The sequence below is a fragment of the Camelina sativa genome, chromosome 6 (genome assembly GCF_030686135.1).
Source record: "Camelina sativa cultivar CO46 ecotype springtype chromosome 6, ASM3068613v1".
Lineage (NCBI taxonomy): Eukaryota > Viridiplantae > Streptophyta > Magnoliopsida > Brassicales > Brassicaceae > Camelina > Camelina sativa.
The window spans coordinates 26,878,264-26,894,445 of record NC_141885.1 but is presented as its reverse complement, the minus strand read 5'-3'; the positions used below and the strand labels follow the sequence as shown (position 1 = coordinate 26,894,445).

General features: G+C 35.2%; 4 protein-coding genes and 1 non-coding gene across 5 annotated transcripts; all 5 read right to left on the bottom strand.

Moving 5' to 3' along the window:
* Nucleotides 1-22: 22 nt before the first annotated feature.
* LOC104793366 (hypothetical protein At1g04090-like) lies at nt 23-2,048 on the bottom strand. The gene is made up of 2 exons (XM_010519720.3): nt 1,698-2,048; nt 23-1,624 (listed from the first exon to the last, which is right to left on the bottom strand). The coding sequence occupies exons 1-2, from the start codon at nt 1,816-1,818 to the stop codon at nt 87-89; spliced, it is 1,659 nt and encodes a 552-aa protein (XP_010518022.2). The 5' UTR covers nt 1,819-2,048; the 3' UTR covers nt 23-86.
* A 2,197-nt stretch (nt 2,049-4,245) lies between these two features.
* LOC104793364 (protein neprosin) lies at nt 4,246-6,637 on the bottom strand. Its single transcript, XR_015559515.1, has 5 exons — nt 6,368-6,637; nt 6,167-6,253; nt 5,858-6,091; nt 5,040-5,171; nt 4,246-4,937 (listed from the first exon to the last, which is right to left on the bottom strand). It is a non-coding gene; the product is annotated as a protein neprosin (transcript).
* Nucleotides 6,638-6,976: 339 nt separating this feature from the next.
* On the bottom strand, nt 6,977-9,276 carry LOC104793362 (hypothetical protein At1g04090). Its single transcript, XM_010519715.3, has 2 exons — nt 8,915-9,276; nt 6,977-8,805 (listed from the first exon to the last, which is right to left on the bottom strand). Exons 1-2 carry the CDS (start codon nt 9,006-9,008, stop codon nt 7,268-7,270), a joined length of 1,632 nt encoding a protein of 543 aa, XP_010518017.1. The 5' UTR covers nt 9,009-9,276; the 3' UTR covers nt 6,977-7,267.
* A 487-nt stretch (nt 9,277-9,763) lies between these two features.
* Nucleotides 9,764-11,848, bottom strand: LOC104793361 (protein neprosin). The gene is made up of 7 exons (XM_010519714.2): nt 11,590-11,848; nt 11,407-11,493; nt 11,098-11,325; nt 10,833-10,994; nt 10,686-10,739; nt 10,337-10,483; nt 9,764-10,256 (listed from the first exon to the last, which is right to left on the bottom strand). Exons 1-7 carry the CDS (start codon nt 11,749-11,751, stop codon nt 9,876-9,878), a joined length of 1,221 nt encoding a protein of 406 aa, XP_010518016.2. The 5' UTR covers nt 11,752-11,848; the 3' UTR covers nt 9,764-9,875.
* Nucleotides 11,849-13,092: 1,244 nt separating this feature from the next.
* On the bottom strand, nt 13,093-15,482 carry LOC104793360 (protein neprosin). Its single transcript, XM_010519713.3, has 7 exons — nt 15,037-15,482; nt 14,847-14,933; nt 14,492-14,758; nt 14,237-14,401; nt 14,104-14,157; nt 13,861-14,007; nt 13,093-13,743 (listed from the first exon to the last, which is right to left on the bottom strand). Exons 1-7 carry the CDS (start codon nt 15,199-15,201, stop codon nt 13,363-13,365), a joined length of 1,266 nt encoding a protein of 421 aa, XP_010518015.1. The 5' UTR covers nt 15,202-15,482; the 3' UTR covers nt 13,093-13,362.
* Nucleotides 15,483-16,182: the final 700 nt, after the last annotated feature.

The following is a 16,182-nucleotide window of genomic DNA, read 5'->3' as shown; positions in this document are numbered from 1 at the left end:
TATGTATATACACATAAACAAGGGTTAAGAAGAATTTTAATTACCAAACTAACAAATAGTAAGAAAAAACAAACAAATTCATCTTTTTAACTTTCATCACCAACCCAGTTTCCCTTAAGTTTAGGCCCAGTAGGCCCATCTTCACCATAAACTTCATCAGGAATCTTGCTGACAAATTTAACAAAGGCCTTTTTCAGTAACCCAGGCAATATACTCTCAACGCCCTTAACCTGATCATCAACATCATAATCAATCTTGGGTCCCCACTTCCTTAAATAATTAACCCACGGCGGCTCAACCACTCCTCCGCCGTCATACTCCGCCGCAATCACCTCATACCCTAATCCAGCATCAATCACTTTTTTACTCTTCGCCGTATCGTTCCTTATCCCAACCCCATCGTCTCCTTGCAACACCAATCCAGGTTTCGGATACATAGCGTGACCGTGAAGCGATGCGTAAGCTACAGGTTTGTTACTTCCTCCTTGGAACTCTAAATCGCAAGCCTCGATCCAAACTCCACCGCTGTGCTGCGATAGAAACACTCGCCATAGCTCTCCGGTGAAGTTACTGATCCGTAACGTCGCGTGTTCCCAATCTCCAATGTGTTCTCCGATCCTCCCCAACGGTAGATTTACGAATTTGACTTTAGCTCGTGCAGGACCATTGAAAGGGTAAAAGATCCAGATCGATATGTCTGTGAATGTTGCTCCGAGCATTGGTTTGATGTGAAGATACACTTTTGTGCTTTGTAAGTCTCCTTTTTTAACTCTCTCTTTACCGTTTTTGTCTATTGGTAGGTCTAGCCAGTATGATCCATCGTTTGATCCGCCTTGTGGAAGATTAGAACCGTTTGATTCGATAGGTATTGGTTTTGATTCTTCGCATCTCTTGTATAGCAATGCTCCGTTGTTGAAGTACCAGTTAACAGAGGAAGGTAGATAATCTTCGTCTGGGTGGAAGTAGACCCATGGAGAATAAGTTTGGAACAGTTCTTTGATTTGGGACTCATTAGGCATTGTAGAGAAGTCGAAATTTGTATTCTTTAAGCAAGATAATGATGGAGGAGGGGAGTTTTGGGTTTGCCATGTAAATGTACCTACACTGACACCTGTAGCTTGTGTTCCTCTTGTGGTTGGTCTTAGATTTGAGATGTTGACTCCGTTTGTTTCCCATATCCATGTATCAGCTTCACATTGTTCGGTTAGATCTGATCGAACGCAGCCTACTTTGTCTAGAGGTGGCTTTTGTGAGGAGTTTGTGACTATTAGACCAACGGCTTGATATCCATCAGGTGGAACGGGCTGCCAGAAATAACCAGGTCCGTCTTGTTTGATCTTCAGTGACTCGGTGTTTCCGACGAGGGTGTAATCCACTGGGGGTTTCAAGGTGTTGCTGGAAAGATCTCTAGCTGTGAGTACCCAACCAAAGAGTTTACGGTTGTTTGGTTGAGCATAGTGACCAAGGATGGAGAAACCGGAAGGGAATGAAGATGGTTCAAAGAATGTGGCTCCGAGATTGTCTGGTCCTCCTTCATAAGTGGACCAAACTTTGTTGAATGTCGAAACTTGACTAACCTCCAGACCACCTCCCAAGTCAATGGTTCGTTTCGCAAAACCGTCACCTGATGTTGCAAGTCAAATCAAAATCAGCAAAGTAATTGAGAGAGAGAGGGATCAACGAGAAGCGATACAAACCTTGAGTAAAAGTAGGCAATGGTGAGGGAAACTTGAAGGGAGTTTCGACCGGAAGTGCTTTGAGAATCTTCTTTGATCCATCTTCAAGAGAAGGATCTGATATTGAAAGACAATTTCCCATATTTCGGATAGCGGAACATACACAGGAAGGTTGATGTACAGATAACAGATATGTCAACAAAGGATACCTTTTTTGGTTGTTAGAAACAGAGGAAACTTGGAGTCATGGGTTTGTATATAAACTTGGTGTCAATTGCTTAGAAACAAGAAAGAGAGGATAAGTGTAAAGCATACTCTTTTTTTTTGTGAATGTTAAAAACGCAAACTTAAACGTAGAAGTCAAAGCTGATCGATCTAACGGAAGGTGTCGTGCAAGGTTTTATACTAAATATACATAAATTTATCATATCCTTCTTTGTTCTGTTTTCTGCAAGTTACAAATCGTGCAAGGTAGCACTTGATAAGTGAATTAATGACAAGTGACAACGACTTTGTTACGTTTATCCAACAAAAGAAACGTGGTGGTGCTTATTAAAAGTCAGTCGTATAATATTGATACGACTTTTTTTTTACTTAAAACGCAAAACCAATTTGTTAGTCTTCAATAGTTTACACATTCTTTAGAACGCTACTAAGTTCTATCATAGAAATCAATTCTGAAAAGGTTGTCACAAACATCTTGTAAAGAAAATTTGAAACATCATGTCACTTCTCAAAATCAAACGCATCGACGGGTACTTCATTTTCCTAGTAAAAAGTACAATTAAAGATCTTGTTAACCTAATCTCTCATAGGCATTGAGGGTTAGGTCCAGGTCCGCCATATAAAATGTAAGTTCCCCAGACTTCTCTTTTATATATAGAGAGATATCACGTGTTACATTATAAATTTATACTAGTATAGATATTAGCAAATTATTGATCAGATCATTATTAGTATATGTACGATCTAGTATATTCCATCTTTATTGTCATTTCATCTTTATCCAATTCTTTTTAACATAAAATTATGATGTAATGTACTTAACATTTTTTATTTTCTTTTTATATATAAAAGTTTTTACTTATCCAGTTTCATCATCTTCATTATTTTCTACAGATTTTTTACCTTATTTGTTGTGTATTGAGTTTCTATTAATTCCATTTATCATTTTCTATTATTTCATTAATATTGTATATAAAATAGTCTTTAATAAAAAAGAACTGTACAGTATTTAATAAAAAAATGACCTCTTTAAACGTATCTAATATCTATAGACTATGGTTAACAAAAACGGGTTGTGCCCAATTGTCTCTAACCACCTCCACCAAATTAATGCCACCAATCAAAAACATAACAAATATATACCATAAATTAGTTCATGGTAGTGTCGTTCATAATGTAAGTATTTTAGTTTTAGTGGACATCTTTAATCATGTGGACCAAATTATATACGAATTTCTCACCGAATTCCTATGATCTTTTTTTTTGGGCAAAGAATTCCTATGATCTTAACAAAAAACTTAGAAAACAAAAAAAATCCAAAAACTATAGGTACTCGCTTAGAATTTTAAAATTCTGTGTGTGCCTAGTTTTTCTAGACGAGTTTAATTATGTATCCTAAATCAAATAATATAAAATGCATATGTTAGAGCCAACAGATTTATCTTATAAAAAGTTACTACCACCATTCTATGTGTACAATGATTTTTTTTTTGGCTGGCTGGCTGATTGGCTTTACATTTTTCTATTTGTTTTGAGAGTTTTGAGTTGATTCTTATGTGTAGTATGATTCTAGTGTTATTATGTTAAGCATCATTCTTATTATCTCATAGTTTGCTATGAAAATCCATGGGAGAGCTGCTCATCGACGACGCTCATAGTCATCACCAAGAACTTATGTCCTCACCCTCATCTTTTATTAAACACATAGAGAGCCAAGTATAGTAAAATATCATATTGACCCGTTAATTTTTTACCACCCTTTAGGTAGTATAGAATAGGAAAATTAATTGTAAAAATATTCTAAACTAGGTGAAAGAAATAGGAAAATTTTGTGATTTGCTCATGTTTTGCGTTATATTACTTTGCCATTATATAGACAAACCTTTGGATAAAGTTGTGCAAGGAAATGGATATTCCCACAAGAATGTTATTTATAATTTTTAATAGCGATAATACTTACGTGGGCGATCAATTCTTTAGTTTTCCGTTAAATGTTTTTTTTTTGTTTACGAATATACGCATATGTGAAAAAACTAACAAAGAAGACCGACACTGACCCATAGAAAATTGTCCGTATTGGTATTCCATACTTAAGCGGAGTCAATTCCAGCAAGTCGTATTATTCCACATAATAGAAATTGGATAATTATTGGACATTTATTATTTATTATGTGCCCAATTAATCGGATAACACAATCTCTGTATTTTTCTTGGTTTAAAATGTTATCTAATTAATTTAAGGATCGTGAAATATATATAGAAGAAATCTAAGGCCTATGCATTACTGATGAAGCAAGGAAAAACATTTTGAGGAGGTACATTAGTATATTCAAAAGATTAGAAGTTTAGAAATAATTCTCTTCTCAAAATCAAACGCATCGACAGGTACTTCATTTTCCTAGTAAAAATACAACTTAAAATCTAGTTAGCATAATCTCTCATAGGCATTGAGGGTTATGTCCAGGTCCGCCGTAAAAAATGTAAGCTCCCCACCTTCGGCTAGAGCCAACCTTGAGGTTATAGCATTCGGGCCGAGTAATGATTGCTTCGAGATTTTGAGCAAAGGGTGTGATAGGATTATTAGATTTATCGATGTACTCTATGCAATTGAAATAAGCCGCCTTCTTAAAACCTTCTTCTGCGAAATGGCCACTCCCCATTTGCGGTAGCGTGTGTTCCCCTCTGCCTTCAACATAATGTGTAATTTCACCTCCCCATACGATCTTCCGTGCTGAATCTGCTAGCTTTGGAACTATGAAGCTCGGCCAGTATCCGACTAGATATGTCTCAAGCTTAAGCCACCAAAATAAAACATATTTTGATTTTAGATTCGTATCATTGATCTGCTTTTTTTTTTTTGTTTCTTTGAACGAATCATTAGATCTGGTTATGATGGTAATATATGTGGTGTTAATTTAGCCTAGTTAGCCGGCAAATTTTTTTTTTTTTTTTTTTTGTGTTAGTTGAAAAATGGGAACTTCCCGTCCAGTAAACAAATAACCTAGGATTATTATCACCGTACACTCCTGGATAAACCTATAAATTAAGGCAAACAAAAGTTGGTGTTAAATATTTATGATATGTCCAGAAAATATATGAACAAGATGTCGTTACTATGTTAAGGATGGAAGACCAAACCTGCCAACCAGCTTCAATAGTGTTACGACTAGTGCCAATTCCAGATACGAGCCAAGTCTGAGACAAGCTGAACTCGTCGGGAGTTGCTACATCTGGTTTCCATATATTTATCGAGGCTTTTGTCCCGTAAAACTTTCCGTTTTTCACACCCATGTACGCGTACCAAACCGGGGAAAGATTGATTAGGATCGGGCCGATTGGTCATACAATATTAGTATGGGAATAATTAACCATTTCAGTTAGTTTCTTATCCGGTTAAATTTGATTTGAATAAAAGATTCCAGATACAAAAAAAAATTTTGACGAAGTAAAAGAAATTACTATTAATTAAGTATAAATCAATATGGTGACAAAAAAAAAAGTATAAATCAATATTATTCGTCAGATACAAAGTAAATAACATTTTACTAAAATTTAAATGAAAATAGTCACTCAGTCTCTACTATGAATATATGAATAACTTTTACATGCATCTCTTGCATTTAGTTTTTTAAAAAAAAGAGTTTTCTTTGCCAAATTAATTATTAAATCAGTATTTACTTTAAGTGACGTATACTAATAATTTTTTTCAAAAAAAGTACATATATTCAATCAAATATCCAAATTTTTACAGATATAAATATAAACATTGAATGTCTGGGTAGCTTTAAAACGGATATAAATCAATAAAATACATAGAAAAAATATATCAATTTAAACGGATCAGATATATGTACTACAAAAAATTAAGCTACACCTACCCTTGAGTATAAGTATAAGTGTAACTTAGCTTAGCTAGAAAGGAGTATTTGAAAAGGGGCAACACATAAATGTTGTACCTCATGGTGAAAATTTGGATTAGAGGATGTATCTTCAGGAATGTATTGATGACTCTTTTTCCCAAAACTTTCAAGAGATTTTGCTCGTAAGATATCTTCTTTTTTTGTTCTTCTTATGGGGACAGTGTTTTCTGGGCAGTACTCTCCATCTTTGTGCCATACTTGAGTAGGCTTTTTCTTCTTCTTGGTGTACGTAGAGTCACCTTCACCTTCCGGGATAAAACTTGGTTTAATCTACGTGAGAAAATTTCCTGGTTTAACACGATCATGCATGTGTAAACAAAACAGAGATGGTAAATGATAGCAAACCTGAATGGTGTGATTTATGAGCGAGGGATGATCAAAATCTGGTTGGATAGCGATTGGAACACAATCAATTATATCTCCATCTTCACTCTGTACGAAAGATTAAAGCAAAAGTTAGTCTCAGTTTTTTTATTCTTTTTCTTGCTGAGAATATTCAAAGCATGGAGTAGATGCATATCAGCATATGGAATTTGTATAAGATACCTTAATGGATTTAAGAGCTGGCTTGTTAAGCTGCTTCAAAAATCTTCGTACTTTAATTTCCGGATGATGAAAGAAATCTTTTCCATCGGCGCAAGTAGCGATTGTCAGTGATGTTATTACCATCAGAGCTACCGCTAAACCGGCCATTCCCATCATGTTAACACAATACTTTTAGGTAGCACTCTTTGTATTTCTATAATTTTTATTCAAATACTCTTTGAAATTTATAGGTGCATATTAAGAGTTGACTCATTGACTTTATCAAATATTCTAAAAATTATGAAATTATAGAGCTAAAAGACTTTTATTATTTTGTGATAGATTTAGTGGTTACTGGTTACATTAATAACACCATGCATGAAAATCAATAAAATTGACTCATGACTTAAAATGACATAAGTAATTTCCGATCTTGTGAAGAAACGCGTTATTGATTTAAAAGGACATAAGTAATTTCCGATCTTGTGAAGAAACGCGTTATTGATTTAAAAGGACATAAGTAATTTCCGATCATGACAATTGAAAAGACCGTGTAATTCCCATAATATGCACTCTGACCTATTCAAAATTGGGAATCTAATTAACTACGTACCCTTTGATTAATATTACTTTTGCCTATCTCAAGAGAAATAACTCAGTTTTTGTACGTATGAGTTACGTAAAAATATTATGTGAAAATACAACGTCTTAATTTGAGATGGAAGACATTTTTTTTTTCTTCTAACAAAACAATTAATATTCTGAAAAATACATTCTTGACCAAATCATTTTGTGGGCAAGAAGAGAAATAAAGGAAACCTAAAGGTAACTTACGAAACATCACAAAACGAAAAAAAGGTGTTCTCATATTACAGAAAAATAAGGATAGATTCACAAAACCAAGCAAATAAACGAGGAGATTCAAACTTCATCGCCTAACCAATTCCGTTTCAGCTTTGGACCAGTAGGTCCTTCCTCTCCAAAGACCTCATTAGGCAATCCTTTAATCGCACTCCTAAACACGTTCTTAAGACCCTCCCCAACCATAATCTTCTCCACTCCTCTAATCTCATCTTCATGACCATAATTAATTTTTGGTCCCCAATGTCTCATGTAATTCAACCAAGCCGGCTCCTCCACTTCTCCTCCTCTCATATACTCCGCTGCAACAACGCTGAATCTAGCAGCCGTATCAATCACCTTTTCACTCTTTCCGGTATCGTTCCTAATCCCCACATTGTCTTTGCCTTGCAACACAAGTCCCGGTTTTGAGTACATTGCATGTCCGTTCAAAGAAGCATAAGCCACCGGTTTATTTCCTCCGCCTTGATACTCGATCTCCGGAGCATCGATCCACTTTCCTCCGCTGTGCTGCGACAGATACATCCTATGTAGCTTGCCGTTGAAGTTACTTATTCGGAGAGTGAAATGTTCCCAGTCTCCAATATGTTCGCCGATTCTCCCCAACGGGATTGTAATGGCCTTCAGTTTAGCCCGTGATGGGCCGTTGAACGGATAAAACATCCACACGGCTACGTCTGTGAAGGTTCCACCGTAAACGGGTTTTATATGAAGATACACTTCCATGCTCTGTAAATCACCACCTTGAACTCGTTTTCTTGCGTCGGGAGCTACAGGTAGGTCTAACCAATAGAGACCGTCGTTGGATTCACCTTGGGGAAGGTTTAAACCGTTTGGTTCAACTGGAACTGGGTTTGATTCATCGTCTTTCTTGTAAAGCAAGGCACCGTTGTTGAAGAACCAGTTGACAGACGCTGGGAGGTACTTCTCATCTTCGTGAAAATAGATCCAAGGGGCGTAAGCTTGAAACAGAGCATCGACCTGGGGCTTGCTTGGCATACAAGAAAAATCGAACTTGTTGTTTTTCAGACAGGGTAAAGTCGGGTTTGTAGAGCTTGCGAAGAACGTGCCAACACAGACTCCAGAGGCTTGTGTTCCTCTGTTAACAGGTTTAGAACTTGAAACCCTAAACCCATTAGTTTCCCATATCTGAGCGTCAGACTCGGATTGATCAGTCAGGTCGGAACGAACACAACGGATCTTGTCTAGAGGAGGTTTCTCATCCGAAGTTGTCACAATTAGACCCACTGCATTGTAGCCATCCGGAGGTACAGGCTGCCAAAAGTATCCAGTTTCGGCCCCGTTGTTCTCTACCTTTGTAGATTTGCCGCTCCAAAGAAGAAGATAATCCACAGGCGGTTTTAAAGAGTCGCCGGACAGGTCTTTTCCGACAAGCGTCCATCCGAAAAGCTTGCGGTTATTAGGTTGAGCGTAGAAGCCGAGAATCGAAAAGCCTTGAGGTACTGAAGACGGCTCAAAGAAAGTGGCTCCGAGATTATCTTGTCCTCCTTCGTATGCAGTCCATACTTTTTTAAATGTTTCTACTTGGCAGACTTCAAGACCTCCCGAATCTATTTTGCCTTTCGCAAATCCTTCTCCTGCAAAAATCAAAACAAAACTCCATAATTCCATAAACAAGGCAAAAGCAGAGCTAAAAACAGATGTGAAAATACAGGACAAACAACAAATAGAAATCAAAACATGAACCTGAAGGCCAAGATGGTAATGGAGAAGGGAGATTGAACGTGGAATCAATCGGCAAAGATGGTGATGTACTTTGAGCAGATGAGCTGTTACCCATTTTTGAGATTCACTAGTCCAAAACCGAGGAAAAATAATGTCTTTTTGATTGGTGTTGTGGTAAAGATAGACGTAAAGGGAAATGGGGACAGAATCAATACTGTAGGTCGAGTTAGATCAACCACATACAGATGATTTGGTCTTATCAACTTAGCACATGTTAGGTATTTATTGTGAAACGAAAAGTCATCGCAAATCACTATTAGGGTTGTTTGGCCTTTGATTCGATCGACGCTCATCATCACAGTTTGTTATAGAATTTGAGTAATGTTTTGCACGTTTAACCATTACGTATAAATATTTCTCTTTTGCTTGTTGAGATCAATTTTTTTTCCTGGGATTTGTTTGTTATGAATAATATAACACCATCGGCATCATGGCAAAACATTGTAATTATTATACACATAATAGTAATTTAAAATTTTGAGATTAGTATCTTTTTTAGACACTCAATTAAATTAAAATTAAATTAAATATAAAAGATGCTCTAATAAATTTTCTGTCCAAACGAATCCTAGTCAAAGAATAACGAGCATGGTTTAATTTACATTTATTAAACGTGCAATGTTATACATTTTTTTTTTTTTGAATTTTATCTCAAACAGCTGTGTTTTAGTTAACTTATTATTATCAATATGTGTTGTCTTTATTATTCTCGAATTATTTCAATTCGTTGTTAACAACAGACTGTTGAAATATTGTTTTTTTCTTTTTCTTTTGATAAAACAAACGGTGTTTGAAATCGAATTAATGATAGATAGAAACATCTCTGGTGACGTGGATTATTATTCTTCAATGACTATCACATGTTTTTATTCATAATAATGTACATACAAAGTATGTAAAAATCTACACGCACGTATCCAAATCATGGACACTTAACGTTTCGACCAGGACCACCGTAGAAGAAATGAGTCCCCCAAGAAGTTCCACCATTCCCTGCCTTAACATTGTAACAGTTGTGCTTATCAGCAAAGAAGTAAAGTCCTTGTGGTTCTCTAAGAGTATTGGTTCCATCAACTATCATAAGATTCCTGAAATAGCTTGCTTTCTTAAAACCTTCGTCTGCAAAATGTCCACTTCCCATATCCGTGGTTGTGTGTCTCCCACCGGTCCTCGAGTTAATGATTTCACCTCCCCATTCAACCCTCGTAGCTTCTCTTCCTAGAGAATTGAACAACGAGCCTGGCCAATACCCAATTACGTCTTTTTCATTGACCCTGAGCCACCAGTTTCCTGTTTTTCGGTCCTAAGGTATATCTTGCCATTGAAGTTACGTTGAATATATGAATCTCATATTGTTGAGGTGATATATAATTATGTTATTACCTTCCATATAAGTATGGATAGGTCGTATTGAGCTCCACGGTAACGTGACATGGTGGTGATCGACCCACCGACGGTGTATCGATTACTTGTTTGAACAAAACCAGAGCAGAGGAGGTTGTAGCACCCTGTTTTTCGGTAACCATCGCGCTATTCCCGGAAAATACAAGATTTCATAAAAGTCAAAGTCTTAGATGCATAATTTTATAGACCAATGTTAAAAGAAAGAAGAAGAAGAAAAAAAACTAGTTATAGTTTATAGTTCCATTCAAGATCGACAAACTAGTTAATCGTTTGAATTTTCAAAATAGTGTTCGATATATATAAGAGATAAGTATGTTAAAAGGCTTACCGTCCAATAAACAAAGAATCTGGGATTATTGTCATCATATAATTCTGGATAAACCTATATATTAAGATAAACAAAGGTAGAAGAATCAGCTACGTGTTTTGCATAAGAACAAAAAAAAAGATGTAGTCAAGAAGGAACCAAACCTACCTGCCAACCAGCCTCAATGGTGTTAAGACTAGAGCCATTTCCGGAAATAACCCAAGTCTGAGCCAAGCTAAATTCTTTGGGAATTTGGACATATGGTTTCCACAGATTTATTGCAACTTCTGTCCCATAAAATTTTCCATTCCTCACACCCATCAAAGCGTACTTAAACCATTCCAAAATATATGAAAATTGTAAGCTACATGACAGTAACAATAATACACATGATGACATGTGTCAATGTGTGTGTGTGTGCATGTAGTTGTACCTGATGACCTAATGTTGGATCAAAGGTTGTAGTTCTTGGGATACTTTGTTGAGACTTTCTCCCAAAACTGCTGATGGATTCCGGTCTTAAGAGATCTTCTTTCTTAGTTCTTCTGATTGGAACAGTGTTTTTGGGACACTCTCCCGTCTTGTGCCAAACCTGAGTTATAGTCTCGGCCTCTCTCTTGGTGTACGTTGAATCACTTACCGGGTAGAAACTCGGCCTCATCTACAAATTTGAACTTTTCGTCGCAATGGTTTCAAAAAGTCATGTTATAAAAGAATAGAGAGACGGGGAAAAGAGCCAAACCTGAATGTTATGGTTTTTAAGTAAAGGATGATCAAAAGCTGGTTGATTAGTGATAGGAACACAATCTATTACATCTCCATCTTCACTCTATAAATAAGATTTAATTAAAACGAAAAAGAATTGATGTGATAAAGTTTCTAAATAATTGTTATGAAATTTGCATATAGAATTTGTGTAAGATACCTGAATGGATTTAAGAGCCGGCTTATTGAGCCGTTTCATATGTCTATGTAGTTTGATTTCCTGTTGGTCGAAGAATTTGTTTCCATCAACGCAAATAGCTGATATCGCACCTGTCACCACAATCAGAAGTAGCACTACTATGAAGCTGGTCATTCTCATCATGGTTAATTACATACGCAGTTCTTAGCAAAACTTTTAGACATTACTCGTTGGATTTTATATATAGGAGTAGATTGCTTATGTTTCATAAATTAATAATATTTGTTCTCAACTCTAGCCATATTTTTTTATTTTGGTATAAAGTCTAACCATACATATATTAATAATACCCAAAATTTCCCTGTCAATATTAAGGTTAGTATATAAAATGTTTGCCAAATCGTTGACTGAAGTTTTTATAATGGTACTCCAGGTTTTTCACCACTCACATTATTTGAATCCAAAATATTTAGGTCCGGTTAACCATTGATTTGGTTAACCGGCCAGATAATTTTTGCGAACATAAACTGACATTTGACCAAACAAACTGAACCAGTTATGCATTCTTTTTTCAAATATTAAAATTTAGTAACCTAGTCTTGGACGTTATCTTTATAAATTATTTGTTAAATCATTTGTTCGTCTGTCATCATGAACCATTCCGTGTGAGGTCACGAACTTGTAACTGCACCAGTTCATTATAAAATATCGACATGAATTTAAAATATGGTCGGGTAGGTACATTCTTTTCTTTTGATTACCATTGAATATTTAGTAAAATTAATTATACTTCTCTTACTATGTTTAATTGATTATAAACTTTTCAACTGAGAACTCGTCAACACGATCGAAGTCAACTCTCTTGTGGCTTGAGGCCCACATTTTTCGTTGACTTTTAAACAGACACCATGAGAAGATAGATCTGTAATCCACTTAGATGAAAACTATGAAATTTAATATGAAATTTAAGATTTTTACTTTCTAAATTGTGAATTTTAACTGCTAAGAAATAAATGCTAAAAATATTCATTTAATTTTCTTAGTTGTGTTTATAAAATTCCCATTGTGAATCTGTGTACCTGAATATATGTGTGTATTATTTATATGCACATCAAATAAATAAACAAATGAAGGAATTGAAACTGTAGACTGTCCTAACTTCAAATTTTGTTCCTGCATGAATATATTAATGGATTGTTCGTTCAAAAAAAAAAAAAAAAAAAAATATTGATAGATCTATCTTATCTAGATAATATTATTTGACGACTCTTTATTCGTATGATAATGTTAACAAAGAGAAACATTAAAAGAGATCTGTTTAGTCTTAAGAATTATTAACAGGGTTTCTAATTAATATCAAGTCTAAATGAAGTTTGTCCAATAATTCCAATAGATACTGTTTATACATGACTGATGATTAATGAAGATCCAAAACCAAAAGTCCCATCTCCATGACTGATTACAGACAAGGCAATAACACAGGTCACACTGAAAACAAAGTACCACTCATACTCATATACAAAATTAATTAAATGTGATCATTTCATTTCAGTATACGTACATACACATGGGGACCATGTTCTTTAATGAAATTTTATATACTCTTCACTCCATGGAAACAGAGGAAACACTCTCAAACAAACCAAACTCTGTAGAAATTTAATACTATTACCATAAACCGCTCTTCAAACCTGAAATTAATATACTTAAGAATGTGTATATATATATTTATATATATGTTTTATACAATTGATTTTAGAATGATCTGCGATGTGAGCAAGTAGATCACATCTTTTAAGGGCAATTAGGGTTTCGCCCAGGACCACCATAGTAGAAGTAACTTCCCCAAGAACCTCCATTGCCGTTTTTCACATTGTAACAGTTCTCTTGATCAGTAAAGACTTGAAGATTTTCAGGGTTTCTCAACTCATTCGATCCATCGACTACTTGAACGTTCTTGAAGTAACTCGCTTTACCCCAACCTTCCTCTGCAAACCGTCCACTTCCCATCTGAGTGGTCGTGTGTTGTCCATCCTCGGACTGTGAGTTAACCACTTCACCTCCCCATTCGATCATCGATGCACTTTCTGATAAGTAAGAGAAGAGTGAAGCTGGCCAGTATCCGATTATGTACTTCTCTCCAAATTGTAACCACCAATGTCCTTCTTTTGGGTCCTGAGAAAAAAACCAAAACTTAATATTTTCTCAAACCAATCTTATAACCAAAACTGATCCGTATCATCTAGTTTCAGAGATGGTAATAATGAGGGTTTTGTTGTTGGTTTTTATTACCTTCCAGATAAGTATGGTAATGTCATACTGAGAGTTTCCAAAGTTTGATAAAGGAGAGATTGATCCACCCATTGCTATTTCTCTGTTGATTTGAACAAACCCTGAGCATAGAAGATTATAGCAGCCTGTGCCTTGGTATGCATCACTCTGTTTTCACAAGGGAGAGACAAAAAGTATGATTTTTTAAAAAAACTAAGCCAAAACACACAAAAACAAAAGGAAGTCTTATTGTTAGAAACTTACAGTCCAATAAGTGAAGAGTCTGGTGCGAGTATCACCATACAATTGTGGGCTGACCTGAAAACACAAATCTTTGAATCAAGAAGAGTTTCTTTTATTCCGGACAAAATTACCAAAAGAACAAAAAAGAATATACCTGCCAGCCAGCTTCAATGCTATTGAGATCAGAGTTAAAATTTCCACCTAAAACCCAAATCTGAGCTAAGCTAAACTCATTAGGCATTTCCACATCCGGTTTCCACACATTTATCTTTGCTTTAGCCCCGTAGAACACCCCGTCTTCCACATACATTATCGCATGCTAAAATCAACACCAAAAAAAGGGTTAATAATGGACAGAACAAGAACAGCCAAAAACTAATTCAAAATGTGAAGAACATAAATATATTACCTGATGACCATTTTGTGTGAGAACATTAGGTGGCTCAAGAGATTTTTTAGGTTTAGGGATACTTTTCTGATTCTTCATACCGTAATTCTCGACGGCACTTGCTCTGAAAAGATCTTGTTCGGTGGTCCTTCTGATGGGAACAGTGTTCTCTGGACATCTCCCATTCACATGCCAAAGCTGATGTATAGGACGAGAGTGCTGATTCTTGGTTTTTGATGAAACTTTACTCTCACTAAATACACTAGCTGGGTTGAAACTTGGCCACATCTATAATAAACATCAAAAACAACAGCAATGTCAGAACTATTCAGAACAAAAGCCACAAAAAAAATAGGAACAGAAACAAATGAGAAACCTGGAGAGTGTGATTAGTAAGCAGAGGATGAGAAAAAGCTGGTTGGTCAGTGATTGGGACACAGTCGATTATATCTCCATCTGGACTCTGTTTTTTAAAACCCCAAAAAAAAAAAAATAGATTATCAGCTAAAAAGAATGAAACTTTCTGGAGTTTGTCAATCTCTCAGTAATTTTTTTTTTTTTTTTACCTGAATCGATTTGAGAGCTGGTCTGTTGAGTCGTTTCAAGTGAGTACTGATTTTAAGATCAGAAACCCCATTTCCACCGGAGACAACTGAAGAAGAAGGAACGAGTATCGCCACCGTCATTACAAGAACCAAGAAGAAACTAACCCTTGTCGAGTTAGCAGCCATGGTTAACAAAAGAAACACACAGCAAAAGGTTTAAGCTTTCTTCTACTTTCTTTTACAGAAAGAGAGAATCTTTGGAGGAAGATGAGAAGGTTTCTTCTTCTTCTTTATTTTTTGAGAGGAGAGGAGGGGATTTTTTGGATTGCGTTTAATTCTGGGCACTAATAACAACACTTTGGCATAACCTTCATCAAAAACTAAAAGGACCCATTTTTCTTTTTTTTTTATAAATTGATTTATATAAATAGAGACAAGTAAGAAAGAATTTTGGATTCTACTTTCATAAGATTAGTTGCTTTCTTTTTCTCTGTTAATATTTTCTTGTCAGAATCTTTTTCTGGAAATTTCCTTAGGTGTTTTAAAAAAAAAAATGTTTTACTGTCAACCTTTATAGAAAAAGGGATATTTTACTGAACTGGAACATTCCTCTCTTTTTCATACATTTTTTATTGGGATTTGAAACCTTTATTTAATTTTATTTGGGGAATTTACTACAATTCTTTACTGCAATAGTGACAAAAAGGTTAAATTTATTTATAATAAGATAAATCAAAATTAATTATCATTACAAGGATTTATATGCTAATCTCCATATTATTCTTTCTGCTTTCATTGCCTAATGATACCTATTTGAAAATATACTAACTAACTAATTTCTTAACTAATCATTTCTCATCAGCATGTACAATTCCGATTATTTATGGTAGAGACTAGAGAATCTAATCATCTTTTTTTAATTACATGAGATATATTCACAAATCACATATGAACTATACAACCTTACAATAATAGAGTACTCTCTTTTTCTTTTTTTTTTGGTATTAACTTAAACCTTAAAACATGTATGACAACAAAAGGAACATAGAAATATCGGATACTACTATTAAATTACTAGGTCAACTATTGAAGCAAATGTTGCACATTATGATGATCACTAATTTTTAAATATGTTTTACTTTTAAATAAGGAGAGTAGATTAGAAAG